We start from the raw sequence: 27328 nt of genomic DNA, 5'->3' as shown, positions 1-27328 counted from the left end.
ATACTGGCCCTATTCCCTAGTTCTCCCTTAATTTTTCTTTTTTGGTGCTCTCCCGTGGTGTAATCATGGGAGGATGAAGCGTTTGGGGAGGATGAGAGTATCGGGGGGCGGGAGGGTGTCCGGTGCAAACTCATCCAAGTGGCCTGGTGAAGATCGTTTACCTTCTTACGGCACGAGATGCCGTTCCTCCAGGTCTCGCTCCCCCAGCTGACTGCCGTTGCCACTTCCTCCCAGGCGGCACTGGCTGTCCTGTGTCTGACTCTGCGACTCTTGGGGGGAACAGGGCATTCCGTCTGGCCTCCACCACTTCTACTATTCTGCCCAGGTTGACATCGCTGAATCGTGGGGCTGATCATCTTGGCTGCATGGTTGCGAACTGAGTGGGGTTGGCTGGGCATCCACTACTGCAAGAAGGTAAACAATCTCCACCAGGCCACTTGGTTAAGTTTGCACCGGACACCCTCCCGCCTCCCATACTCTCTCATCCTCCCCCAAACGCTCCATCCTCCCATGAGAATACCACGGGAGAACTCCAAAAGAAAATTGAGGGAGAACTAGGGAGTAGGGCCAGTATGGCTCTGAGGAAGAGCAGACAGGGAGATGTTGCTGAAAACAGCGGGACTGGGGCAGCAGGGTAGCATGGGGGGCAGCAGGGTAGCATGGGGGGCAGCAGGGTAGCATGGGGGGCAGCAGGGTAGCATGGGGGGGCAGCAGGGTAGCATGGTGGTTAACATAAATGCTTCACAGCTCCAGGGTCCCAGGTTCGATTCCCGGCTGGGTCACTGTCTGTGTGGAGTCTGCACGTCCTCCCCCTGTGTGCGTGGGTTTCCTCCGGGTGCTCCGGTTTCCTCCCGCAGTCCAAAGATGTGCGGGTTAGGTGGATTGGCCATGCTAAATTGCCCGTAGTGTCCTAATAAAAGTAAGGTTAAGGGGGGGGGGGGTTGTTGGGTTACGGGTATAGGGTGGATACGTGGGTTTGAGTAGGGTGATCATGGCTCGGCACAACATTGAGGGCCGAAGGGCCTGTTCTGTGCTGTACTGTTCTATGTTCTATGGTGGCCTGAAGGGTGATTTAAGTGCTGATCTCCCTTGTTAGCAGGGGCCTGACAAGTGCATTCCCGGCGATATCAGTCAGCGGGAACATGATTTGCGGCGACAAGCCCGTGGGGCCTCGTTAAGTGGACCAATTAACGTTTTATAGCGGTGGTGGCCTTGCCGGGCCAAACAGTTCCCGCTCGCTACCATACTCTGAAACGTTTCCGTAATTCGAGTCCACAACCTGAGATTAAATAGCACATAAGACACACAAAGCATTTTGGGCTGTTTGTTTTCCTGGACACGAACAGGGCAGTATTAACATACCTTATTGTTAAATAGGAATTTAGACTTTGAGACATGCAAACTCCAGTTAACAACTGGCACCAATATTTTTTTCTATGTTTAAACATGAGTGTTTTATTATTATGACACAATGCATACTGCTGTTTGGCTGGAAGTTTTCAGTAACAAAGTAAAGTCAAGTCTGGAGTATAAATGATTTCAGTAGCTTGGCTATCTCACTAAACAAGAAAAAGCAATGAAACTGGGCGGGCCACCCAGGCACCGGCCCTGCCTAACAGCACAGAGGGTGTACCTACATCTCTGGGACTGTTGTGGTTCAAGTAAGCAACTCATCACCTGGCCCAACCAGTGATGCTACATCCCGTAAATATATTTTAAAAACTCCATATTATATCATAAGGTTCTAAACTGCATGGCAGCACAGGGGTTAGCACTATTGCTTCATAGCACCAGGGCCCCAGGTTCGTTTGCCGGTTTGGGTCACTGTCTGTGCGGAGTCTGCACGTTCTTCCTGTGTCTGCGTGGGTTTCCTCCGGGCGCTCCGATTTCCTCCCACAGGTCCCGAAAGACATGCTGCTAGTTGAATTGGACATTCTGAATTCTCCCTCTGTATACCCGAACAGGAGCCGGAATGTGGCGACTAGGGGCTTTTAACAGTAACTTTATTGCAGTGTTAATGTAAGCCTGCTTGTGGCAATAAAGATTATATTTTAAAAAAGTACATTTCCTCAGGGGGCTTGGTGAAAGAAGCGAACACTCGGGTGACAGCAGAACTAGGGGGCATAGCCTCAAAATAAGGGGAAGTAGATTTAGAACTGAGTTTAGGAGGAACTTCTTCACCCAAAGGGTTGTGAATCTATGGAATTCCTTGCCCAGTGAAGCAGTTGAGGCTCCTTCATTACATGTTTTTAAGGTAAAGATAGATAGTTTTTTGAAGAATAAAGGGATTAAGGGTTATGGTGTTCGGGCCGGAAAGTGGAGCTGAGTCCACAAAAGATCAGCCATGATCTAATTGAATGGCGGAGCAGGCTCGAGGGGCCAGATGGCCTACTCCTGCTCCTAGTTCTTATGTTCTTATGTTCTTACTTGTCTTTTGGTGATAAGTCACATTTTCTGATAATGCCTTTTTCCAACATACAACCGACAGTGGCTTAAGGCTTATCAGAAGCTAACTCAGGCAGGTTGAGCTGGATGTCCTTTCCCTGAAATTCAGTATTACGTTCCCACAGTTTTATCAATGATTATAAAAGATTAATAAACAAAACTGCATTACAGAAGTTTCTGTTGAAATTACTGACTCTGCTGATAAAATGTCATTTATACACCACCCAGTATACATCACTGAGTACCTTCCTGGTCGTCTTGACTGGTACTTTGGCTTCTGCTTGCACTGTTTAGGGTTGTTACCCCTCTGGGACTGCCCAGCACATTCCCCAGGAATTGAATATTAATTTCCAGGACACTGCTGAGAGTAAACCTTGGAGAAATGTCAGAAAGGCATTAAAACAAACAGTGTATTTCCTTTGGACAGTTTAGTTTCTCAGTTAGAAAAATATCAGAGATGGGAATGGAGGGAAGGGTAAGGCTATTTGACTGTCTGAGGCAATTGGAGAAATGTGACAAAAGTGTGCTAGTTTTCATGTGTCAATACCCAGCCGTACCTCGCCATCCGCTCGCTTGACTCCAGTTTTTAAATTGTCATGCTGTTTGTCTGATACCCAGTACAGGATGAGCAGAAATTTCTAACACTTGCAAAGACCAAAGCTATTGTCTTCAGCCCGCGCTACAAGTTCCATTCATTTACCACCGACTCCATCCCTCTCCGTGGCAACTGTGTGAGGCTGAACCAGCATATTTGCATTGTTGGTGTCATATTTGACCCCAGGGTCAGCTTCCGTGCCATCACTAAAACAACCTACCTGCACCTCTGTAACATCACCCGACTCCTCCCTTACCTTAGCTGATCTGCTGCGGAAGTGACTTGCTTGCCTCTGGACTTGACAATTCCAACATTATCACGGTCAGCCATCCATCCTTACATAAACTTTAGCTTGTGCAAAACCCTGCTGCCCGCATCCAAACACATCCTAAATTTAATTCCCTCTTTGCCTCTGTACTTGCTGACCTATGCACCAATGCCTCAATGTTAAAGTTCTCATCCATATTTTACGATCTCCTCCTCCCCCTCCCTGGATTAGTCCCCTCTCTATTTCTCCTCCAGTTCTACAAACCCCTGCGACATCAACACTCATCCATAGAATAATTTAATCCCTACAGCGCAGAAGGAGGCAATTTGGCCCACCCTGTCTTCACCAACCTCCTGAAAGGGCACCCCACTTAGGCCCACTCCCCTGGCCCGTATGTTCCAGAAACATATAGACAAAGTCAAAAATGGAAGACAATGCTTTGAATGCCAGCATTTTCAGGTAATTGAGTCTTTACAGATCCAGGGAGAGAGGTAACCCCAGGTTAAAGAGGTGTGAATTGTCTCAAGCCAGGACAGTTGTAAGGATTTTGCAAGCCCAGGCCAGATGGTGTGGTGGGGGGGGGGGGAGGGGGGGGGGGGAAATGTAATGCAACATGAATCCAAGGTCCCGGTTGAGGCCATACTCAAAGCCCAGCTTTGACAAAGGGTCACCTGGACTTGAAACGTTAGCTCTTTTCTCTCCCTACAGATGCTGCCAAACCTGCTGAGATTTTCCAGCATTTTCTCTTCTAATATCTTCTTATGTGGCTCAGTGTCAAATTTTGTTTGATAATTGCTCCTGTGCTATATAAATACAAGTTGTTGTTGAAATCAGATGATGAAGCCTCCAGGACTGTGTTCAACCTAGACTCATCATATTATCATTGATTGCTTTTAATTTATTCTTTCATGTCGCTGCCAAAGCCCGGTGTTGCCTTTTTTACCTGCTATAAATATGGCAATCAATAAGGTTGCCCTTCTTTTTTTAGATATCAATATTATATTGCTCAGAGTCGGCAGGTATCAAATGATACCACCACAAGATTCAACCGTATACCGATCGAAGAGCCAAACTCCAGTTAGTTAGTTCAAGATCAAGGGTACTTTATTTACACACATTATTATCATGCAACATAAACACTACTAGTTAAACTACACCTAACAACTATGACAACCTCTACTTAACTTCAGGCACTGGCTTAGGTCAGAGGAACAGTGGCCTTTGCTCGAATCTGGATCTATGGGGTCTGGAGAAGTAACTGCTACTCAGCTGGGCTCATCGTCTGATAGCAGGTGTTGAGTTTAAACTTGCTTCTGGTGGTGCTGCACTTGGAAGTAAACGTTGCCGGAGCACCAGGACCAAGAGAGATCGAATGCATGGTGGTCTCTCTCTTTATCTATGGGGAGTTTCTCGCTCTTTTGGACGGTCCTTCAGTTTGGACCCCATTAATTGGGTAATTCTTGATCACTGGATTTGATTTGAGCCAATAAAGGGGCGGCTGCCTTGATGGCTGGGCATGTTCTAAGCGGTCATTGACCCTGTTGTTCATGCTTCCTGAGTACAGGGAGTGGTGCCAGAATGTCTGGGATTGTATCGGTTGCTCGAGTATCAACCCTTTGTTTTACGGAGATGGGCCATTAAAATGCTAATCAGTTGGGGATTTCGATGCTGTCTGGATTCTTCGCACACAAATATACATTCAGGCTCTGAGCCTGCCTGAACCTTACATTGTCCATTTTTCCCGTTATGCTTTGCGATCGTCCATGTTTCTTATTGCAAGTGGCCATCCCCGATGGCTACACTGGCATTTGTTGTCCATCCCTAATTGCCCCTGAACTGAGTGGCTAATCTGAGGGAAGTTTTAAGAGTCAACCACATTGTTGTGAGTCACATGAATGAACCAGATGGGTTTATACGACAATCAACAAATTTTTCATGGTCACCATCCCTGAAATTAATTTAAATTCCACCAGCTGCCATGATGGGATTTTAACCTAAGAACCCAGGACATTAGTCGAGGCGTCTGGATTATTAGCTCAGTGACATTACTGTGTCACCACTATCCCACCTGTCATTATTTTAAGATGTTCTGCATGTAAATCATTTTTGTGTGTTCCAGTGTTTATTTTGATGCTTTTGATCATGTGTTCTGGTGCCTTTGAAGGATCTAACGGGCATCGATCAGCTTGAATAAGCATTCGTGTCGGTGGGAAAACAATTTTAATTTGGAAAATAGCAGGAGTTAATCAGCAAGGATTCCAGGCCTTGTAGGTGCTAGTGAGATTAATCAACAGCACTTCTAACCATTCTGTCAAGGAATGAGTTAGGATTTACAATACCTTCCATCTCAAGAGGTCTTGACAACAAAAAAGACTCGCATGATTAAAAGTTCAGACAAAAGCATCAAGAAATGGTGTAGGCCCAAGCCAGAAATTAAGTTTAAAAAGTCAGTGGGTGTGAAAGGCATTGACTGCATTAATGATTGTATTAAATGGCGGAGCAGGCTTGATGGGTTAAATGGCCTACTCCTGTTACTATACTGATGGACTGGCTACACAGAGGATATAAGACGGTATGCATTCACTGTCTTGTTTCGTACATTATGACTTCTGTTATAAAGGAAGTTAATAATCAACTCTGGAATAACCACCTTATTCCTGTGTGTGTGTTAATTCTACTGTTCACCAATATGTTGAATAGTTCCATCCATAGGAAATTTGGAGGTGCATGTGAGGACATGTGAAGAACATGGGGCTGGATTCTCTGTGATTGGGATTATGTCCCTATGCCGTCGTAAAAACTGTGGACTTTCATGCCAGAAAAACTGGCGTGAAAGGGCCACATATTCCTAGCCCTGCAGGGGGCTAGCAGGGAACTGGCGTAAAACTAGTAGCTTCTGCTGCAGATAAGGGTCCCCACACCTCTGGGTCGGAGGCCACGCATGCGCACAGTGACGGCCGCCAGTGGCCGCGCCGTGCTCCATGGTTGACTCAGACCGCAGAGCTGTACACTAAAAATAGATCCCCCGATCGCGCCCGACCCTGACTGCCCACCCAAACATTGCCCGGCTGCGTATAAGGCCCCCCTGCCATCCAGCTGGCCCGCCTCCAACCAGGGCGTCCGCGGACTGAGTCCACAGCTGCCACGCTAGTTTACCGACCGGCAGGACCCCATTAGATCCATGATGTCGGGACTTCGGCAGGTCGGGGGCGGAGAATGGTGGGGCGGGCCTCCAGCAATGGCCCCAGGTAGGTGCTATGCAGCACGCTTTTCGGGGCCCGCAGAATCCGGGAACCGGCACCGGTCCCGATTCCATGCGGGGAAATGGATTCTCCGCCCCGGCATCGGCCGCGATTTCCGTGTTGGGTGCGGAGAATCCAGCCCATGATATCTGGTTTGTATCTGGAGGAGGGACTTATTCTGACAATCCTCATTGTTATCCAATTGTACAATGCTATATTGGGAAGTATGAGTAAACCCTGGAGCATGAGGGCCAACGAGTCCACTTAGGAGAGAGAACCTTGAATCCAAGAGAGAACCCATGCAAGACATAAGGGGCTAAATTTTTGGGCCCCACCAATGGCTGGGATGGAGCAAATGGGGCCCAAATTTATATGGCCAGTCATTTTGGCCAGTGTGGTTTTGGGGCCCAGAAAGGCTACCCATCCTCACGAGGCAAACAGACAATTAGACTTATTTAAGAGCCTTATTATTTAGGGATTTTCCCATGCCAATTAATGGGTGCTCCGGGCAGAATCCCAGACCAGTGACTCTTTCCTCCCACAAGCAGGCTCAGCACTTGGAAAGTCTCAGCTCCTGCATTCTGACCCTGAAGTGATATTCAGCCTGAGGTTCAAAACATCCTCTATCTCCCAGGTGACTTTCAAATAACTGCTCATTTCAAAATGTCTCCCATTGTTGGCTTTGTTGTATAACATGCTCTGTAAATATACTGAGGATTCCAGCTCAAAATTAATATTCAGAATGAAATTGTAAAGTGATTCTCTCTCTCTCTCTCTCTGCTTTCTCCCTGGTTCCAGGACAATATTTATCTTTCAATCAACATTACTTAAAAAAAAAAACCATGGTCAGGTCTTTACCTCTTGGGAAATCTTGCTGTATGCAAATTAGCTTTTACATTCCCTGCAATACAAAAGTCACTAAACTTTGGAGTGTTGACTGTTGAGCAGTTTTGGACATTGCCAAAATACAAGCAAAATATAGTACTGCGGATGTTGAAAACTGAAATTAAAATCAAAATGCTGGAAATACTTTGCAGGTCTGGCAGCATCTGTGGAAAGAGAAACAGTTTAAAAAAAACCCATAATTTAGAGTACCCAATTCCTTTTTTTCTAATTAAGGGGCAATTTAGCGTGGCCAATCCACCTACCCTGCACATCTTTGGGTTGTGGGGGTGAGACCCACGCAGACACTGGGAGGATGTGCAAACTCCACATGGACAGTGACCCAGAGCCAGGGTCGAGCCTGGAACCTCGGCGCCGTGAGGCAAGCAGTGCTACTCACTGCACCACTGTGCTGCTCCAGAGAAACAGAGTTAACAATTATGATTCTTTGGCACTGAGAGCTCCGAGGAAGAGATACACTTGAGTCAAAACATTAATTTTATTTCTCCCACTCACAGATACCGCCAGATATACTGAGTATGTTCGGCGCCTTCTGTTTTAATGGGAAATCCTGAGGTCAACCTGTAAACGGGAGCTCAGGACAATCAAAAAGGACCTTTCAGAACTTTCCAAAGTGCTTTTCAGCAAAAGTATTTTTGGAGTTCAGTAAAGAAGGCAGCCCTGAGAACATTCCTTCAATACTGTTCTGGTCCACCTGGAATTGGTGCTCGAGTCTCTGGAGTCAGGCTTGAACTCACAACCTTCTGACTCCAATGCAGGAGTGCTACTCACTGAGCCAAGGCTAACCTCATGCAACCAGGTACTGTTTTATACAAACCTGGAATTCACTGATCTAATGCTAACAAATGAATTTGGAACACGAGTTAAGCCATTTGGCCCTACAATTCTGCTCCACCATTCAATAAGATCTTGGCTGATTTGATTGTGGCCTCCGCTTTCTTGTCTACACCCAATCTAGTCAAAAATCAATCTAACCCGGCCTGAAAAATATTCAATGACCCTGCTTCGACTGCTTTCTAGGGAACAGAATTCCACAGACTAACAATCCTCGGAGAGAAAACAATTCACCTGATCTTTGTCTTAAATAGGAGATCCCTTATTTTTAGCAGATCAAAGAATCTTAACTTCCTTCTGCGTGGAGATTGATTCCATTCTCTGCTGATGCTATTATGAAGGGAAATAATTTTAAGTTTGGTTAATTCATCATCATTTAAATTCCCTGCATATAATTAAAGTTGTGGACGAAAAATAAAATTCCACAATGTTATAATTAGTGACAAAATAGGCTGTTTTCACCTCCGATTCCAGGGGCCCACTGAAGTGCTGGCTGTTCTCGCCTTTCCTTGGCCAACATTCCACCCTCAACCAATGCTTCCAAATGGTCCTTGGTTTTGATTAAATAAATGTCCACCATGTTTTCAACCCTGCATCACAAAGTTGTCAGTTTTAATTTGTTATTGGACATGGCTGCTACTTGCATGTGTGGAGTCACCTGTTGTGTGTTCTAATGTGACAGTGGAGCAGGCCTGCATGCCTTTCCACAGTACAGGCAAGGATAAGTTGTCTGATTTTATTGGGTCTATCCAGTCAAACTTAACATATGCAGAGACTGGAACAACAGTTCTCTTAAACGATCAGTCAGAAGAGGTTACTGTATTTTATTGCACACAATATTAATTAGTTAGGTATAATTGGCACTTTATTCTTTAGAGGGTAGAAATTGGACTGTATTACATCCTTTTATGGGCCTAAAATTGGAGCAATGAGTACCAGTTTTGGGGGCAAAGTGCACATGAAAGATAAACATTCTGAAATTTGTTTGGGCCATTTCTTGAGCAGTAGGCCCTTTACAAATGTGTGTGTGTGTGTGGGGGGGGGGGGGGGGGTGTAATTGCCTGTTCAAAGCCCCCTTGCTGAAATTGAGCTAGGCGACTAGGGGCTTTTAACAATAACTTCATTGCAATGTTAATGTAAGCCTATTTATGACAATAAAGATTATTATTATTGCTGAATGTAAAAATGATGCACTGTAATGACACCTTTTTGCCAATGGAGGTGCTGTTTCACATGTGCTGTGAGAATGGGTGGAAGCTATGTATGGGTGGGATGAAGCTGTGACAGTAATTCCAATTCTAGAGTTGATAGGTATAGCAGAGGTGGGATTATTAAGCAATAATTTCCTGATTCACAGAGGGAGCTCAGGGAATATTTTTTAAAAATCACTGCTGGTGTCAGGAGGGGCAGGACTATTCCTCCATTGCACAGTAGTCCCCTCTTTGCCTCCTCGGACTTTTACTTAAGTTGCTGCCCATAAGGAAAGTAGCACAATATTAATATTCTTAAAGATGTGCAAGCTGCTTGGGGAATAATATTAATGTGGCCCAGTGCCCAATTTTGTAGTGAATCTCAGGCCTCCCATTTCAGACCTGAAAACGGGCCGACATGATTTCCTCCCTAGATGTCCCATTCTCATTTGGCACCAGCTGGCACTCCAAAACTTTGTCATATTGGCACCCTGAGCATAATTTAATCCCATGGTGGGACATTCTGCAACTGACTCCAAATTCTTTAACATAACCTGCTGTCTAATCAATCTGACGTCCATCACTTGGTCAAGGCTGAGTTATCGTAGAAAGCTGCCAAGGAATAAAAAGCACAAATGGATGTTCAAGTTGATAGAAGCAGCAGAAAAAACTGAAAATAAGAGTAATTTTATTTAATGTAATGTAAATATTCACCTGACAATAATTAAAAAAAATTTTTTTTTAAGAGTACCCAATTATTTTTTTTTCCAATTAAGGGACAATTTAGCGTGGCCAATCCACCTAACCAGACCATCTTTGGGTTGTGGGGGTGAAACCCCCACAGTCACGGGGAGAATGTGCAAACTCCACACGGAAAGTGAGCCAGGGCCGGGATTCAAACCCGGGTCCTCAGCGCTGAAGTCCCAGTGCTAACCACTGCGCCACGTGCCGCCCTCACCTGACAACAGTTAAGGGTTAGAGCTAATGAAAACAATTGATGTGAGCATTGTAGCTTAACTAGTCATTACAATTGGCTCAGTGTAGTTTGTGAATCTTAATTACCGAGACAAAGATCTTTTAATGTCAAATTTGATTGCTCTATGTTTTTTAGGAATGGTTACTGTGGGAGATTTCCTGCTTGGTGAGTAACCACCAGCTTCAAATACTGTTCCTATGGGCCGTGGAAGTTGGGATATAGAAGGTGGAAAAATGCAACACAACACAGCTTTAAAATGGTCTCCTAATGGGCAGTTATTTTCATGCTCAGCTGATGCAATGAGTTTACAAACTGTTGAAGGACTTCATTGCTGCTTTCTTTTTTTAAAATCCAGTGGAAAATACTTGCTGGGTTGGGGAAACACTTTTAATTTTAAACATTATATTTGTTTGAAAGGTCAGCCTGAGTATAATGGTGGCTGGCAGTTTGAGCCAAAGTAAACTAATCTTTGAGAGTTGTAACCAATTGCAAAAGGTCAGCCTGGAAAGTTTTGTTCCTTGGCATACTATTGATGATACACAACCAGCCAAGTAAGATATGCATTGTAAAAACACCATGCAGCCCACGCTCTATATCAGGTATTTTAACGTGCTGAAGCCTCATGACTACAGGACTGATAGCAACATTGGCAGTCAAATGTTTAACTCTTTCATACAAAGTTCCTCCCTTTGTTATCTTAGTGGAGATGTTGATCGCTTAGCCAGCAGGCAACTGCATTCCATGACTATTGTTATCAATAGTAATTATTAGTCTTAAATATTAAGTTACATTTGTGACTCCCTTTAATTGTATCATGCACACAGGATAATTGGGAAGCAAGATTTATATTTATAAACTGTCTCCCATAATCTCAATGCCCCAACACACTTCACAGCCAGAGGTTTTTTAAAAAATGTAGTCGTTGTTGTAATCCATGACACGAGGAAGCTAATTTATGCATAAAACATTCCCACATACAGCAATCAAGATGAATGACTCGATCATTTAAAAACATTTTTGATGTGGCTTGAGGGATAGATATTGGCCAGGACACTGGAGTGAAGTTTCTGCTCCTTTTTGGGGTTTTTTAAATTTTAGAGTACCCAATTCTTTTTTTCCAATTAAGGTCAATTTTTAGAATGGCCAATTCACCTACCCTCCACATCTTTTTGGGTTGTGGGGGTGAGACCCACGCAGACACTAGGAGAATGTGCAAACTCCACACGGACAGTGACCCAGGGCCAGGATCAAACCTGGGTTCTCGGCGCGTGAGGCAGCAGTGCTAATCATTGCACCTCCGCTTGTGCACCAAGATTCTACGAACACCACACCCAATCTGTAGGTTAACATAAAACATTAACAAAAAGGAGCTGAGGGCAGCACCTTGGGATTGATTTGTGCCCCATTTATTTGCCATGTTACAGAGCTTCAACCCCCAGCAGCAGATGAAATGCTCATGCAATGAATCCATGTCTATGTATTGCTTGGGATGAGAGATCGTATATGATCATGTTTCAGGCAGTTTCATGAAAAGGGACATGCTGGTAGTTTTATCCGGAGATGAGGCGATGTGACCTGGTTACCATGGGAACCAGGTACCTAGGTTGCAATCAGCAGAGGGGATAAAGACTTTTATTCACTTTAGCAATAAGACAAGCTACCAGGGTGAATGTGGAGAGAATGTTTCCTCTGGTGGGAGATTCTATAACTAAGGGTCAGTGTTTAAAGTCACCTACGTAAAAAGGAGATGAGGCGAAATTTATTCTCTGTGGGTCGTGAGTCTATGGAATTCTCTTTCTGAAATGATGGTGGAGACTTTTTAAAGCACAGGTGGATAGGTTCTTGGTAAGCAAGGGGGTGATACATGATCTGCAGATTTGATGGCAGATTTGAAGGGCTGATTGGCCTACTCTTTGTTTGACAGTTTGTAAGACAGAGTATGGGTCGGAAGGCATTCTCTGGTTGAAGTGACAGATTCCATAAACGTTTAAGGACTTTGAAAGATTTGGCCTGGCATGGCTGAAGGAATAACCATCAAAGTGAGCCATGTTGCTGGGGGTCGGTTTGAGAATTCTCATAAGACTGAGGGAGACCTTAATTTTTTTAATTAATTTACGGGATGTCTAGGCCAGCATTTATTGCCTATCCCTGTACATTTCAACTCGGCAAAAGGGAGAAGTGAACCCATCGGAAACCAGCAGTGACTCTGGACTGTTTCTTATAAAGACTGAAATTCTGCAGAGAGCAAGCTCTAATGTACATGTGGCCAATCATTGCCTCTTTAGAGGAGGAGCAGACTGAGGAAAAGCCTGCTGTTATAGTCAGGACAATTCAATAGTATTTCAACAATATGAGATTGGATTTAATGTATAGTAATGCTTTATAGAATGGAACATGTTAGTCAGTCCTCTCTTTACATAGTGTGTCTTCGCCATTCCTGCTTCTGAAGCAGTGTTTTTCAAACTTTTTTTGCCTGGGACCCATTTTTACTACTGCCATTCTTTGGGACCCGTGCTGGCCAACTTTTGCAACCCACCATTTTCACTTACCTTCAATGTGACAGGAGAGCCTGCTTGGTCCTCACAATCTCACTTGCTTTGTTGTTCAATGTTAGATTTCTGATAATGACTTCAGCTGATGATTTAAGATCTCACTGCATTCGTTGAAAAGAATCAAGGTTTATCCTCGAATTTGCCATGGCTTAGTCTTCAAATATCTTTGAAGTTTTGAGGGTTTTAAACTTTCATTTGCTAGTACTCCCCTGTATATAATGCACATGAACTCTGAATCCTGATTTGCAGTGGCACAATTAACAAAGCCCACACCTCAAGTAATCATATTTATCTTGCTTTTTTCCTGTTTTCAGCTTCTTCATGGGTTGTTTATCAGAGACCCTGGAGGTCACACCAAAACTGGTGGCAGTTGCAAAATGGAGAAATCCCTCTCGCGCCAAGAACACGTGATGTCCGCGTAAGGGGCACATGACCTCTCTGCTGCCGCCCCAAGCAATAAGACTCCAGCAATTTAAAAAAAAAATTTTTTAAATCTGCTCCTGGGTCAGCACCCCCACATCAGGAGGCGTTCTGCCTCGCTGGGCTTCGGGCCTGTGCACTGCTGACGGGGCACACATGCACGGAACAGCCGGCATTCTGAAAGCTGGTCGCGGCCGGCATTTTTAAAAGCCGGTCTCACCGTTGGACACTTCTTCCCGGGACTGCCGTGATGCATGGCCCCATGACCCTCACAACACCCACCCACGGGTCGTAACCCTAAGTTTGAAAATGACTGCTCTAAATGGTTCAATCCTCACTACACACTGTCCCAGTGAGTGGATACTACATTATGCTCCCTTGGTAGCATCTTGGGAGGTACTCGCATCTGGGTATGACTTGTGCTTCATGTTAAGTATTTCTGCCTTTGAATCAGAAAAAAAGGGAAGAGTTGCATTTATATTGCGCTTTACTGCCAGCCATCTCTCGAAGTGCAGTACAGCTAATGAAATACTTTTTGAAGTAGTCACTTGCAAAGAGAATGTAACCTCCAATATGCATCCAGCAAGTGCCTACAGTCAGGTGATAATGAACAGATAATCTGTTTTTGTGATGTTGATTGATGGATGAATATTTGCCAAGACACTTGGGGCGAACTCCCCTGCTCTTCTTCAAAATAGTAGCATGGAATCTTTTACATCTACTCAATCAGGCATGTGGAGCCTCAGTTTTAAAATCGCAAATGTAAAACAGCACCTGCGACATTGTAACACTCCCTCAGTTCTGCACTGAAGTGTCAGATCGTTTTGCTCAAGCCTTGTGTTGGATTTGGACCTCGAACCGTGTGATGGGTTGGGTTTGGTCACACTTGGAGTGGCAGTGAGGGCAGTTTGGCACTGGTTGATGTCCAGTGGGTATACCTGCTTCCAGGTGACGTGTCATGCGTGGAAGGTTAGGCTCCTTTACCTGGATTGACATTACCGAGGAGAAGGTATTCTGAAGATAAAAAACACTTAGAAGTCAACAGGAAACCACATCCAGAGCAAATGAGACTTCAGAATCTTGTGTGAGACCTGAGCTGTGACCTGCCTTGGAGGCAGAGCATGGTAGAGATTAGTTTCACAAATCCTGTGTGTCTGCCAATCTAGTGCGATGATCAGAGTTTGTCTCCAGACTCTCCTGAGATGTATCAGATGTGGTCTCTCAGGAAAAACATAGCATATGCTGCTTCCTGTATGAGCTAATCCTTGGGAAAACAAGGACCCGGAGGGGAAAGAAAAGAAAAAGTGAAAAATTGTATAAGTTTGGAGTTTCAAAGGGTGCGAGGCATTCAGTGCTCAGTCTCTCAGCAGTGTTGCCGAAGTTGACTACACTGTCATTGAGACCTCCGACTCTAGGATCTTATCTGTAGCCGTCATGTTCAAAAATGGTTACGTCTGGAAGAAAACATAGTTGTGTCTTGCCTCTCAAACAATAGCCTAATTGGAGAGACTTGTATTTGTTATTGAAACACAATCAACTGCTTCAAGTGGAAAAAAACAGATCTCTAACATCATAATGAAATTCATCTGGTTGTTTTATCGACACTGGCAGTGAATCAGCATTATAGTCTCGAAAAGGCTTTTACTTGGCAAGTTCTTCAGTAAACAAAAAACACATTGGGTGGGATTCTGCCGTAATCGGCAGGGCGGGCAACTCCGGTGGGACGTGAACCACTCCAGCGTCGGGCCGCCCCAAAGGTGCGGAATCCTTCGCACCTTCAGGGGCTAGGCCCGCCCCGGAGTGGTTTCCGCCCTGCCAGCCGGCAGGACAGGGGCTTGGCGCCACGCCAACCGGCGCCGAAGGGCCTCTGCCGGCCAGCGCGAGTTGGCGCATGCGCAGGAGCGCCAGCGTGTGCTGATGTCATCCCCGCGCAGGCGCAGAGGGCTTCATTTCCGCACTGGCAATGGCGGACTGCTACAGCCGCCAGTGCGGAACAATAGAGTGCCCCCACGGCACAGGCCCGTCCGCGGATCGGTTGGCCCCGATCGCGGGCCAGGCCACTGTGGGGGCACCTCCCGGGGCCAAATCCTCCCGCGCCCCCCCCCCACCCCCAAGAAACCCGAAAGGCCGCCCGCGCCACCAGGTCCCGCGGCAAGGGACCTACTCCAATTTACGCCGGAGGGACTGGCAAAAAACGGGCGTGACTTCGGCCCATTGTGGGCCGGAGACTTCGGGCAGCCCCGGGGCCCATTGAGTTGCGCCGGTCCCCACCTTTCTCCGAGGAGGGCGGCGCGATTCACGCCGGGCCGATTTTTGGGGGGGCCGGAGAATTTGGAGGACGGCGGGGGTGGGATTCAAGCGCCGACCCCCGGCGATTCTTCGACCTGGCGGGGGGTCAGAGAATCCCGCCCATGAGACTTCCGGTTGCGGCTATGACCAGCTAAGTCGCACGTTTGGCTGCTCCTGCTACAAAGGTGTTTTCGGGCCGATTGGAGGGCCCCAACGGCGCTGTAAGGACAAATCCCGGTGGGGGAAGGCTCCCTGAAGAGAACCAGACCAACTTTATGGTCGGTACCCGGAGTGGGGTGGTAAAGAAAGCAACAGCAGCTCCCAAAAAAAAGCGGGGGAAGAAGACCAAAATGGCGGCCGGTGGCGCACCCGAGGAATGGAGGAAATGGGCGGAGGAGCAGCAGGCCGCTCTCCTGCGCTTCTTTACGGAGCTGAAAATGGAGCTCTTGGAGTCAATGAATGCGACGACCACCAGGCTGATGGGAGCCCAGGCGACCCAAGAGGCGTCGATTCGGGAGCTGCAACAGGAGATGACTGTGAGGGAGGAGGAGGCCACGGTCCTCGTGGGAAAGGTAGAGGTGCACGAGGCACTCCACCTGAAATGGCAGAGCCGTTTTGAGGAGCTGGATACCCGAAGGAGGCGGAAGAACCTGGCAGAAGGCCTGGAGGGGTCAGACCTCCCGGGATATGTAGCAGAAATGCTGAGCTCCCTGATGGGGGCAGGGGCCGTCCCTTCGCCCCTGGAGCTGGAAGAGGCCTACAGGGTCATGGCTAGGAGGCCAAGAGCAAATGAGCCCCCGAGGGCGGTGCTGGTGCGGTTCCAGCGACTCAGCGACCGTGAGAGAGTGCTGGAGTGGGCCAAGAGGGAAAGGAGCAGCAAGTGGGAGAATTCGACGGTGAGGGTCTACCAGGACTGGAGTGCGGAGGTGGCAAAGCGGCGGGCCCGGTACAACCGGACGAAGGCGGTGCTACATGCAAAACGGATCAGGTTCGGAATGCTGCAGCCAGCGCGCTTGTGGGTCACCTACAGGAACCAACACCACTATTTTGAGTCCCCAGAGGAGGCGTGGGCCTTTGTACAGGAAGAGAAACTGGACTCGAATTAGACCCAGGGGATACTTGGCGGCCGTAGCCGCTCGGGTACTTTCTGCTGAATTCTTTGTTTGGATTTTGAACTCTTGCTGTGGTTTTTCTTCTGATGTTTTTTCCCCCTTTGCCAACTTCCCTTAGTTATTGTTATTGTGGTTATTCATGGTTATTTATGGTTATTTATGCTGTTTGGTAGAGGGCGACTGTTAAGTACATTGTTATTTGTTATTTATCTGTTATTTATAATGTTAAGTTGGGGAGGTGGGACGGGGGGGAGAGCAGATCGGGGATATGGGTTCCTAGGGGGGGTTCTTTTACAGGCATGGACGGGGACGGGGGTGGAACTGAAGATGGCGGGGTGGGGTGTGGCAGGGCGAAAGCGCGGGCTTTCCTCTGTTTTCCCGCGCGCGGGGCAGAGGAGGGGGGAGGGGAGGAGTGCGGGGCGTGGCTAGCAATGGCGACCTTTCCCGCGCTGGAGTGGGGCCAGGGAGGAGTGGCAAGGGGGGGAGGCCCCCCCCCCCGAGCCGGGGGGAGTCGGAGTGTGGCAGGAGCAGCCGGGTCAGCGTGAACCAGCTGACTTACGGGAGTACGATGGAGGGTACATCGCGGCTAGGAGGGGTCCTAGCCTGGGGGTGGGGGGGGGGAGGGGGGTTAGGGAGGGATACCGGGTTGCTGCTGAAAAGACCAGAAACGGGAAGTGGAGGGCTGGAGAGGTGGGGGGAGGGGGACATCGCCATGGGGAGCGGGTCAGAAGGGAAGGGTCGACCCGGGGCGAGCAGGGAACAGGACATGGCTAATCGGCAGGGGAAGGGGGCGGGTCGTCCCGCGACCCGGCTGATCACTTGGAACGTGAGGGGGTTGAATGGGCCGGTCAAGAGATCAAGGGTATTCTCACACCTGAAGGGACTGAAGGCTGATGTAGCAATGTTACAGGAGACCCATCTGAAGGTAGTGGACCAGGTTCGCCTGAGAAGGGGGTGGGTGGGACAGGTGTTTCACTCTGGATTGGACGCAAAGAACCGGGGGGTGGCGATTCTGGTGGGAAAGAGGGTGTCGTTCGTGGCGGAGGAGGTGGTGGCGGATAAGGAGGGTAGGTATGTGATGGTGAAGGGTAAGCTGCAGGGGGAGAAAGTGGTGATGGTCAACGTATATGCCCCGAACTGGGATGACGCGGGTTTTATGAGGCGCCTATTGGGCCTCATTCCGGGACTGGAGGCAGGGGGCTTGATCATGGGGGGGGACTTTAACACAGTGCTGGACCCCGGGCTAGACAGATCGAGCTCAAGGACCAATAGGAGGCCGGCAGCGGCAGAAGTGCTGAGGGGGTACATGGAGCAGATGGGAGGAGTAGACCCATGGAGGTTTGGTAGGCCGAGGGCGAGGGGGTATTCCTTTTTCTCCCACGTCCATAGAGTGTACTCCAGAATCGATTTCTTCGTGTTGAGCAGGGGGCTGATCCCGAGGGTACGGGAAGCTGAGTACTCGGCCATTGCGATCTCTGATCATGCACCGCATTGGGTGGATGTGGAAATGGGGGAGGCGCGGGACCAGCGCCCGCTGTGGCGGCTGGATGTGGGGCTGTTAGCGGACGACGAGGTGTGTAAAAGGGTCCGGAAGAGCATTGAAAGCTATCTGGACTTGAATGACACGGGTGAGGTGCAGGTGGGGATGGTCTGGGAGGCCCTGAAGGCAGTGATCAGGGGAGAGCTGATCTCCATAAGGGCGCACAGAGAAAGAAAGGAGAGGCAGGAGAGGGAGAGGCTGGTGGGGGAGCTATTGGAAGTGGATAGGAGATATGCGGAGGCACCAGAGGAGGGGCTGCTGGGAGAACGGCGCAGCCTGCAGGTCAAGTTCGACCTGCTGACCACCAGGAAGGCAGAGACGCAGTGGAGAAGGGCACAGGGCGCGGTCTATGAGTATGGGGAAAAGGCGAGTAGGATGCTGGCACACCAGCTTCGCAAACGAGATGCGGCTAGGGAGATTGGGGGAGTGAAGGAGAGGGGCGGGAAGGTAGTGCAGAAGGGGCAAGAAGTGAACGGGGTCTTCAGGGATTTTTACAAGGAGTTGTATCGGTCTGAGCCGCCGACGAGGAGAGGGGGAATGGAGGACTTCCTAAACAAATTGAGGTTCCCAAGGGTCCAGGAGGGGCTGGTAGAAGGGCTGGGGGCGCCAATAGGGCTAGAGGAGTTAGTCAAGGGAATAGGTCAGATGCAAGCGGGGAAGGCGCCGGGGCCAGATGGGTTCCCGGTGGAATTCTATAAGAAAAATGTGGACTTGGTGGGACCGGTACTGGTACGAGCCTTTAATGAGGCGCGAGAGGGGGGGGTTCTGCCCCCGACAATGTCGCAGGCTCTGATCTCCCTGATATTGAAGCGGGATAAAGACCCCGTGCAGTGCGGGTCCTACAGGCCTATCTCGCTTCTGAACGTGGATGCCAAGTTGCTGGCAAAGATCCTGGCAGCTAGAATAGAGGATTGTGTGCCAGGGGTAATCCATGAGGACCAGACGGGGTTCGTGAAGGGGCGGCAGCTCAACACGAACGTGCGGAGATTGCTGAATGTAATTATGATGCCGGCAGTGGAGGGGGAGGCTGAGATAGTGGTAGCGCTGGACGCGGAGAAGGCATTCGATAGGGTGGAGTGGGAGTACCTGTGGGAGACGTTGGAACGGTTTGGGTTTGGGGGAGGGTTTATTAAGTGGGTGAAGTTGCTCTACTCGGCCCCGACGGCGAGTGTAGTGACAAACGGGAGGAGGTCGGAGTATTTCGGGCTCCACCGAGGGACCAGGCAGGGATGTCCCCTATCCCCCCTACTTTTCGCACTGGCGATTGAACCGTTGGCGATGGCACTGAGGGGTTCAGGGGGGTGGAGAGGACTGACTAGGGGAGGGGAGGAACATCGAGTATCGCTGTATGCGGATGATCTACTGCTGTACGTGGCAGACCCAGAAGGGGGAATGCCGGAGATAATGGAACTATTAGCAGAGTTTGGGGACTTCTCGGGGTACAAACTAAATTTGGGCAAAAGCGAGGTTTTTGTGATACACCCGGGGGACCAGGGAGAGGGTATTGGGAAACTCCCCTTCAAGCGAGCAGGAAAGAGCTTTAGGTACTTAGGGGTGCAGGTGGCAAGGAACTGGGGGACCCTCCACAAGTTGAACTTTTCCAGGCTGGTGGAACAGATGGAGGAGGAATTTAAGAGGTGGGACATGGTACCGTTGTCGCTGGCGGGGAGGGTGCAGTCAATCAAAATGACGGTCCTCCCAAGGTTCTTGTTTTTATTTCAGTGCTTGCCCATCTTCCTCCCTAGGGCCTTCTTCAAAAAGGTGACGAGTAGCATCATGAGCTACGTGTGGGCGCATGGCACCCCAAGGGTGAGGAGGGTCTTTTTGGAGCGGAGTAGGGACAGTGGAGGGCTGGCACTGCCCAATCTCTCGGGGTACTACTGGGCGGCAAATGTGTCAATGGCGCGCAAGTGGATGATGGAAGGGCACCTCCCGGGGCCAATCTCAGCGACCCCCCCACCCAGAAAAACCGAAAGCCCGCCAGCTGCCACCAGGTCCGCTGGCAGGGACCTAACTCCAATTTACGCGGAGGGGGACTGGCACAAAACGGCGTGACTTCGGCCCATTGTGGGCGGAGAATCTGGCAGCCAACGGGGGCCCATGAGTTGCGCCTGGTCCCACCTTTCTCGAGGAGGGCGGGCGATTCACGCCGGGCCGATTTTTGGGGGGGCTGGAGAATTTGGAGGACGGCGGGGGTGGGATTCAAGCGCCGACCCCCGGCGATTCTTCGACCTGGCGGGGGGTCAGAGAATCCCGCCCATTGTTAATTTGTGTAGTCCTGGACATTTACACATGTGGGTCACTGCAGTAAGGACATTTTGGGCCAAATTTCCCTCTCTCCAATAATGATAGAGAAAGAAGTGCATGGAAAGTGGTTTTGTACCAAGATCAAAAGACTTGCAGGTATATTAGTACATGCAAAGCTCTGGTTAGACCCCATCTGGAGTGCAGTGTTCCATCTCGTGCAATGTACCTCAAGAAGGATAAATTGGCCTTGAGGGACTCCAGCACAGCTTCACCAGAATTAAGAAGGTTTACTTGTGAGGACAAGTTGCATTGATCACTTGTATTCATTTGAATATTAAGTAAGGGATTATCTAATTTAGTTGTTTAAGATGATTGAATGATTTAATGGAGTAGACAAGAGGATCTCTTGAGGGGAGATGGTGGCATAGTTGTAATGTCACTGGATTATTCACCCAAAGGCCCAGACTAATGTTCTGAGGACAGTGCTCAAATCCCACCCTGGCAGCTGGTGGAATTTAAATACAATGAATTAATAATTCTGGAATTGAAAACTAGCCGTGAAACTATCAATTGTGTCATCAGATTAATGAATGTCCTTGAGGGAAGGAAATATGCTGACCTACCAGGTCCAGTAAGCCACTCGGTTCAGGGGTAATTAGGGATGGGCAACAAGTGCTGGCCTTGCCAGCAATGCCCGCATCCCATGAAAGAACTGAAATAAGATAGAGAGGCACTATTTTTTGGGGGGAATCCAGAACAAGGACACATAAACTTAAAATTAGACTTGGGCCATTCAGAGGCTGTACTCTCACCTCTGAATCAAAAACCAGTGAGGTTGAAATCCCCGTTCCAGAGACCTTGGTACTTAATCTCGGCCCCTTTCTGAAATATCAGAGGCCTGGTCATTTGGATGAGCTGTTAAAGCAAGGTCCTGTCTGTGCTCTTTGGATGTAAAGCATCCCATGGCACTAGTCGTATAAGAGCAGGGGAGTAGATCCTAGTGCAGTGTTTTTCAAACTTTTGTTCCTGTGGCCCTTTTGTTCCTGTGGCCCTTTTGTTCCTGTGGCCCTTTTGTTCCTGTGGCCTATTTTTAACAGCCGGCGGACCTTCATGACCCATGACGGACTTTTGCGAACCAGGCTGGCTGACTTTCGCAACCCACGCCGGCTGGCCTTTGCGACACACCATATTGCGACACACCATATTGCGACACACCATTATTGCTTACCTTTATTGCGACAGATAAGCCTGCTTGGTCTTCATGATCTTACTTGCTTTGTGTTACATTTATGCTGAGGACTTCTGCTGACTATTTAGGTTCTCGCTGCTTCCTCTGAAATATCAAGATGTTTGTCCTTGAACTCACCATGTTTAGTCTTCAAATGCCTTTGTAGTTTTCTTTTTCGTTTTTAAAATTTTTTATACTTAGAGTATCCAATCAATTTTTTTTCTAATGAAGGGGCAATTTAGCATGGCCAATCCACCTACCCTGCACATCTTTTGGGTTGTGGGGGTGAGGCCCATGCAGGCACGGGGCGAATGTGCAAACTCCACACGGTCAGTGACCTGGGGCCGGGATCAAACCCGAGTTCTCAACACCGTGAGGCAGCAGTGCTAACCACAGCCTCACCGTGCTGTCCTAAATGCCTTTGAAGTTTTGAACTTTCATTTGCCAGTACTTCCCTGCATGTAACACACATGAGCTTTGCATCCTGATTTGCATTGACACAATTAAAGCCATACCGCAAGAAATCATCTTTAAACTTCTTCTTCTTAATGGGTTGTTCACCAGAGGCCCTGGTGCTCTGTATACAGCTCACACCAGCACTGCTTTGCCCTGCTGTGGACTCTCCTCAGAAGCGCTCTCCAGCAGATGCAGTTGTGAGATCCTGGCCTGTTTGTGTCTCTAGCCCTCTCTTCGTCATGAAAAATAATCCATCTTCAGTTCTTCACACAGTCCTATTGCTCACTTGCTGGCAGCTACAAAATGGAGGAATCTCTCCTCCGTGATTTCGCGGCCAAAGCAGAGACATACAGGGCGCGTGACGTCAGTGTAAGTGCTGAGCACGTGACCTTCGTGCCCATGCAGGCAGCACGGTAGCATAGTGATTAGCACAATTGCTTCACAGCTCCAGGGTCCCAGGTTAGATTCCCGGCTTGGGTCACTGTCTGTGCAGAATCTGCATGTTCTCCCCGTGCGTGCGTGGGTTTCCTCCCACAGTCCAAAGATATGCAGGTTAGGTGGACTGGCCATGCTAAATTGCCCTTCGTGTCCAAAGTTGCCCTCAGTGTTGGGTGGGGTAACTGGGTTATGGGGATAGGGTGGAGGTGTGCTGTTGGGAAGGGTGGTCTTTCCAAGAGCCAGTGCAGACTCGCTGGGCTAAATGGCCTCCTTCTGCACTGTAAATTCTATAAATTCTCTGTCGCTGCTTCTGCCGAAAAGACTCCATTGTTTTATTTAAAAGCAGGTCGCAGCAGGCATTCTTTCATTTGACTTTGAAACTTTATTTCCAGTAACCTGATTTTTCCAAGTTTATGACTTTAACCAATGAAAATTAAAGCAATTTCAGTTGAACATGGGCATCCTTACATTTACACACAAACTTTGTTTTAAATATATTCCCATTTATTTTGAAATTTAAACAAGTATTGAAAAAGTACAATCTTGTTTTTACTTTATTGACTTTAGGTGAGATCAAGTAACTTGTCAAACACACAATGTCACAATATTTCTTAGTGGTTCCACCGCATTCCACTGTCTAAACATCCAAGTCATCTGCTTCTCCATTCTTTCCATAAGCACTTCCTGGTTTCCAGAAAGCGGTGATACAAAGTAATGCCTGTGTAGGTTTCTTCCAATGTGTCAGCCGTAGTGACTGGTCTCATTTGATTGGCTTTCCTCGCTGACAAACCTGGCCTGGCTTCCCCCTTCACTGTCCAGTAGCTGTTACTGTCATCTGATGCATCCATCCCAGTAACAGACTGCTGATCATTTCCCAACCCATACTTCATGTCGTGAGAGTGCAGGCGGACCATCTATTGACCGTTGAGCAGCTTGACCATGGAGCCACAGGTCACATACTGCTGGGTCACATGTGCTACCAGGCAGCATGGTAGCACAAGTGGATAGCACTGTGGCTTCACAGCGCCAGGGTCCCAGGTTCGATTCCCCGCTGGGTCACTGTCTGTGCGGAGTTTGCACGTTCTCCCCGTGTCTGCGTGGGTTTCCTCCCACAGTCCAAAGACGTGCAGGTTAGGTGGATTGGCCATATAAATTGCCCTTAGTGACCAAAAAGGTTAGGAGGAGTTATTGGGTTACGGGGATAGGGTGGAAGTGAGGTCTTAAGTGGGTCGGTGCAGACTCAATGGGCCGAATGGCCTCCTTCTGCACTATGTTCTATGTTTCTATCAGTGGCAGGGGACCTGCCGAGCAGTGCGCAGAGGGTGAGTACCAGAGCGGAGCTCCAAGCTGGGGCCACCGTCTTTCGCATTATGTGCCCACCTGGCCACCCGTCAGCCCCTGTCTCTCCCCCCAGTGACCAGCTCACAGCCCGCCCTGCCCCCTTGAATGCCACAGCTGATCAGAGACTGATTTTAAAAAGTTAGTCATGGCCGTCAGGCGCTTCGTCCCTCGATCGGGAACGGCCTGACCAATTTCCCCCTGAACCACCCACATGTCGTGACCCTGAGTTTTAAAAACCCTATCCTAGTGCCCTGGTCGATATTTATCCCTTGTCCAACATCAATAAAGCAGAATATTTGGTCAGGTCCTGGAGGGTGCTATATAAATGCAGGTGGTTAATGCTACTTGAGGACTACATATATGGCCCTATCAATGTTTCTTGAATACAGATAATCAAGACTGAGATCGCAGGGGCTGGTTTAGCACAGTGGGTTAAACAGCTGGCTTGTAAGGCAGAACAAGGCCGGCAGTGTGGGTTCAGTTCCCGTACCGGCCTCCCCGAACAGGTGCCGGAATGTGGCAACTAGGGGCTTTCCACAGTAACTTAATTGAAACCTGCTTGTGACAATAAGTGATTATTATTATTAGATTTGTACATATTTTAAATATTAAGGGATATGGGGATAATGCAGGGAATGGTGAAGTGGGCTCGAAGGGCTGAATGGTCTACTCCTATTTCTCACATTTTTATAAAAAGGGAATGGGATTGACTTGCATTTTAACTGAATCTCAATGCTAGTGAGTTGATAGATCTAGCATGCGGTTTCAGTAGAACTTTGCGATTACTGGAACTCAGTAGAAATTTAAGTTAAAACTTCAGGTGCAAATAAGAATTGTTTTATTTGTCTTCTATTGATTACAATTGAAAGTCATTTAAAAGGCAATTCAGACAATTTGAACCTTTCAAAGAATCACAGAAATGATCTTCTTGCTTAGGCAAACAGCTCACAATAACTTTAGAAGTCAAAGTCTGAAAATGAATTATGAATACAGGGTGACAGTGAATAGTTCAGATCAAAGTATAGATAGAGAGACAGAAATCCAGCTAATGATCCAGCTCCAGCTAAAAATAGCCGAACGTTAGGGCAGCACGGTAGCATTGTGGAAAGCACAATCGCTTCACAGCTCCAGGGTCCCAGGTTCGATTCTGACTTGGGCCACTGTCTGTGCGCAGTCTGCACATCCTCCCCGTGTGTGCATGGGTTTCCTCCCACATCCTCCCCATGTGTGCGTGGGTTTCCTCCGGGTGCTCCGGTTTCCTCCCACAGTCCAAAGATGTGCGGGTTAGGTTGATTGGCCATGTAAATTGTCCTTAGTGTCCAAAATTGCCCTTAGTGTTGGGTGGGGTTACTGAGTTATGGGGATAGGGTGGAGGTGTTGACCTTGGGTAGGGGGTAGGGTGCTCTTTCCAAGAGCCGGTGCAGACTCAATGGGCCGACTGGCCTCCTTCTGCACTGTAAATTCTATGTGAAACTTCACAGCTATACTGTTTCATATGAGTCTTTAGCCATCTAATTACACCCCAATATAATCCTAATTGGTTTGAGTTAGAGTCAAACATATCTGATTTGACGGCAAGCCGTCCATCTTTAAGAAGCAACATTAGTTCTAATTGTTTAGTGTCTGCATACTTGTGTATGTTTAGGAATGTGATATTGTGCTGTTATCAAGACCAGTTTGAACTGATCTTTTGCTGACTTAGCTGTTATAACAATAGAGCCTTCATGTTACTGTATCGTTGCTATGCTGTTGCTATAGAGCCGACACTGTCTTGAAAAATGTATTCATTAGTTCAGTTGAAGTGTTTGTTTTAATCTCTACTGCTTTTGCATGTATCAGGTTCTTTTCGTGTTTCTGTTGTTTTAATGTTGTACTGTCTTGCTAGAATAATGGAGTAAAGTGAATTATGCTGTGTTATGCTGTTTTGTAAACTATGTTTTGAGATGACCTGAGGATATAAGAGTGTTGAAATGCTTAATTTAAAATGGGTAAAACTGGGGCTTAATATTTATCCTAAATAGCTATCTTTCACCTGTCAGGTGTGTTAGGAAATAGTTTGACTTCTACACGAATTAGTGTCACGTGTCTGGGATTATGCTAATAAATGGGATCAAAATGTATGTGAGGAAATGAGTTTAGAATTAATAAATGTTTCTTTTCCAGATGAATTACGATTGACTATTTCAGACCACATCTTGAAGAGGATACCTACTGACAAGCAATTAAACCATCTTTCCAGCCATCTGGGACCAGAGTGGGAGAGAATTGTGGTGGATCTTGGACTGAAGACCTCAGATCTTTATAGATGTAAAATGAACCATCAGTACAATCTGCAGGCACAGATCCTGGCTGCCTTTATCCTGTGGAAACGACGACTCGGAAAGCGAGCAACCGTGTGGAGTTTGTGCGACAGTCTGATTTTAGCAGAGACCGATCCCGGCGTTATAGTCAAAATATTCCAGGAAAATCATTGACAATCTAATCCTCAAATTATCAAGAACACATCACCTTGTGCAACCCAGTATCCAGTTTGAAATGCAGAGACTGAGGAGACTCAGAATCATAGAATTCCTACAGTGCAGAAGGAGGTCATTTGGCCCATCTAATTGCACTGACTCTTGGAAAGAGCACCCGACCTAGGCCCACACCCCGACCTATCCCGTAACCCCACCTAACCTTTTGGATACTTAAGGGGCAGTTTAGCATGGCCAACCCACCTAACCTGCACATCTTTGGACTGTGGAAGGAAACCTGAGCACCCGGAGGAAACCCACGCAGACACAGAGACAAAGTGCAAACTCCACAGTTACCCAAGACTGGAATTGAACCAGACTGATTCCAGGGATGGTGGGACTGTCATATGAGGAGAGATTGACTAGGCTGGGATTGTTCTCGCTGGAGTTCAGAAGAATGAGGGGGGATCTCATAGACTTATAAAATTCTAACAGGACTAGACGGGGTAGATGCAGGGAAGATGTTACCAATGATGGGTGTGTCCAGAACCAGGGGTCACAGCCTGAGGATTCAGGATTAACCATTTCGGATAGAGATAAGGAGATACTTATTCACACAGAGTGGTGAGCCTGTGAAATTCATTGCCACAGGAAGTAGTTGATGTTAAAACTTTGAATATATTCAAGAGGCGGCTGGATATAGCACTTGGGGAGAATGGGATCAAAGTATTGGGGAGAAAGCAGGATTAGGCTATTGAGTTGGATGATCAGCCATGATCGTGATGAATGGCGGAGCAGG

At 47.8% G+C, this 27328-nt stretch overlaps 1 protein-coding gene across 1 annotated transcript in view; it reads left to right on the top strand.

The window, feature by feature from the left end:
• The window catches only part of cradd (CASP2 and RIPK1 domain containing adaptor with death domain), a 39455-nt gene extending 12709 nt beyond the window's left edge, over window positions 1-26746 (top strand). Inside the window, exons 2-4 of the mRNA XM_038812206.1 lie at window positions 10871-11004; window positions 13320-13412; window positions 26136-26746. Of these exons, the coding sequence (XP_038668134.1) occupies window positions 10871-11004; window positions 13320-13412; window positions 26136-26550 (642 nt within the window). The 3' untranslated portion in view covers window positions 26551-26746. The remainder of the gene's footprint in view (window positions 1-10870; window positions 11005-13319; window positions 13413-26135) is intronic.
• The last annotated feature ends 582 nt before the right edge of the window (window positions 26747-27328 follow it).

The sequence above is a fragment of the Scyliorhinus canicula genome, chromosome 11 (assembly GCF_902713615.1).
Source record: "Scyliorhinus canicula chromosome 11, sScyCan1.1, whole genome shotgun sequence".
In the NCBI taxonomy this organism is placed as follows: Eukaryota; Metazoa; Chordata; class Chondrichthyes; order Carcharhiniformes; family Scyliorhinidae; genus Scyliorhinus; species Scyliorhinus canicula.
Note: the sequence above shows the minus strand (reverse complement) of the source record. Positions and strands in the feature narration are given on the sequence as shown.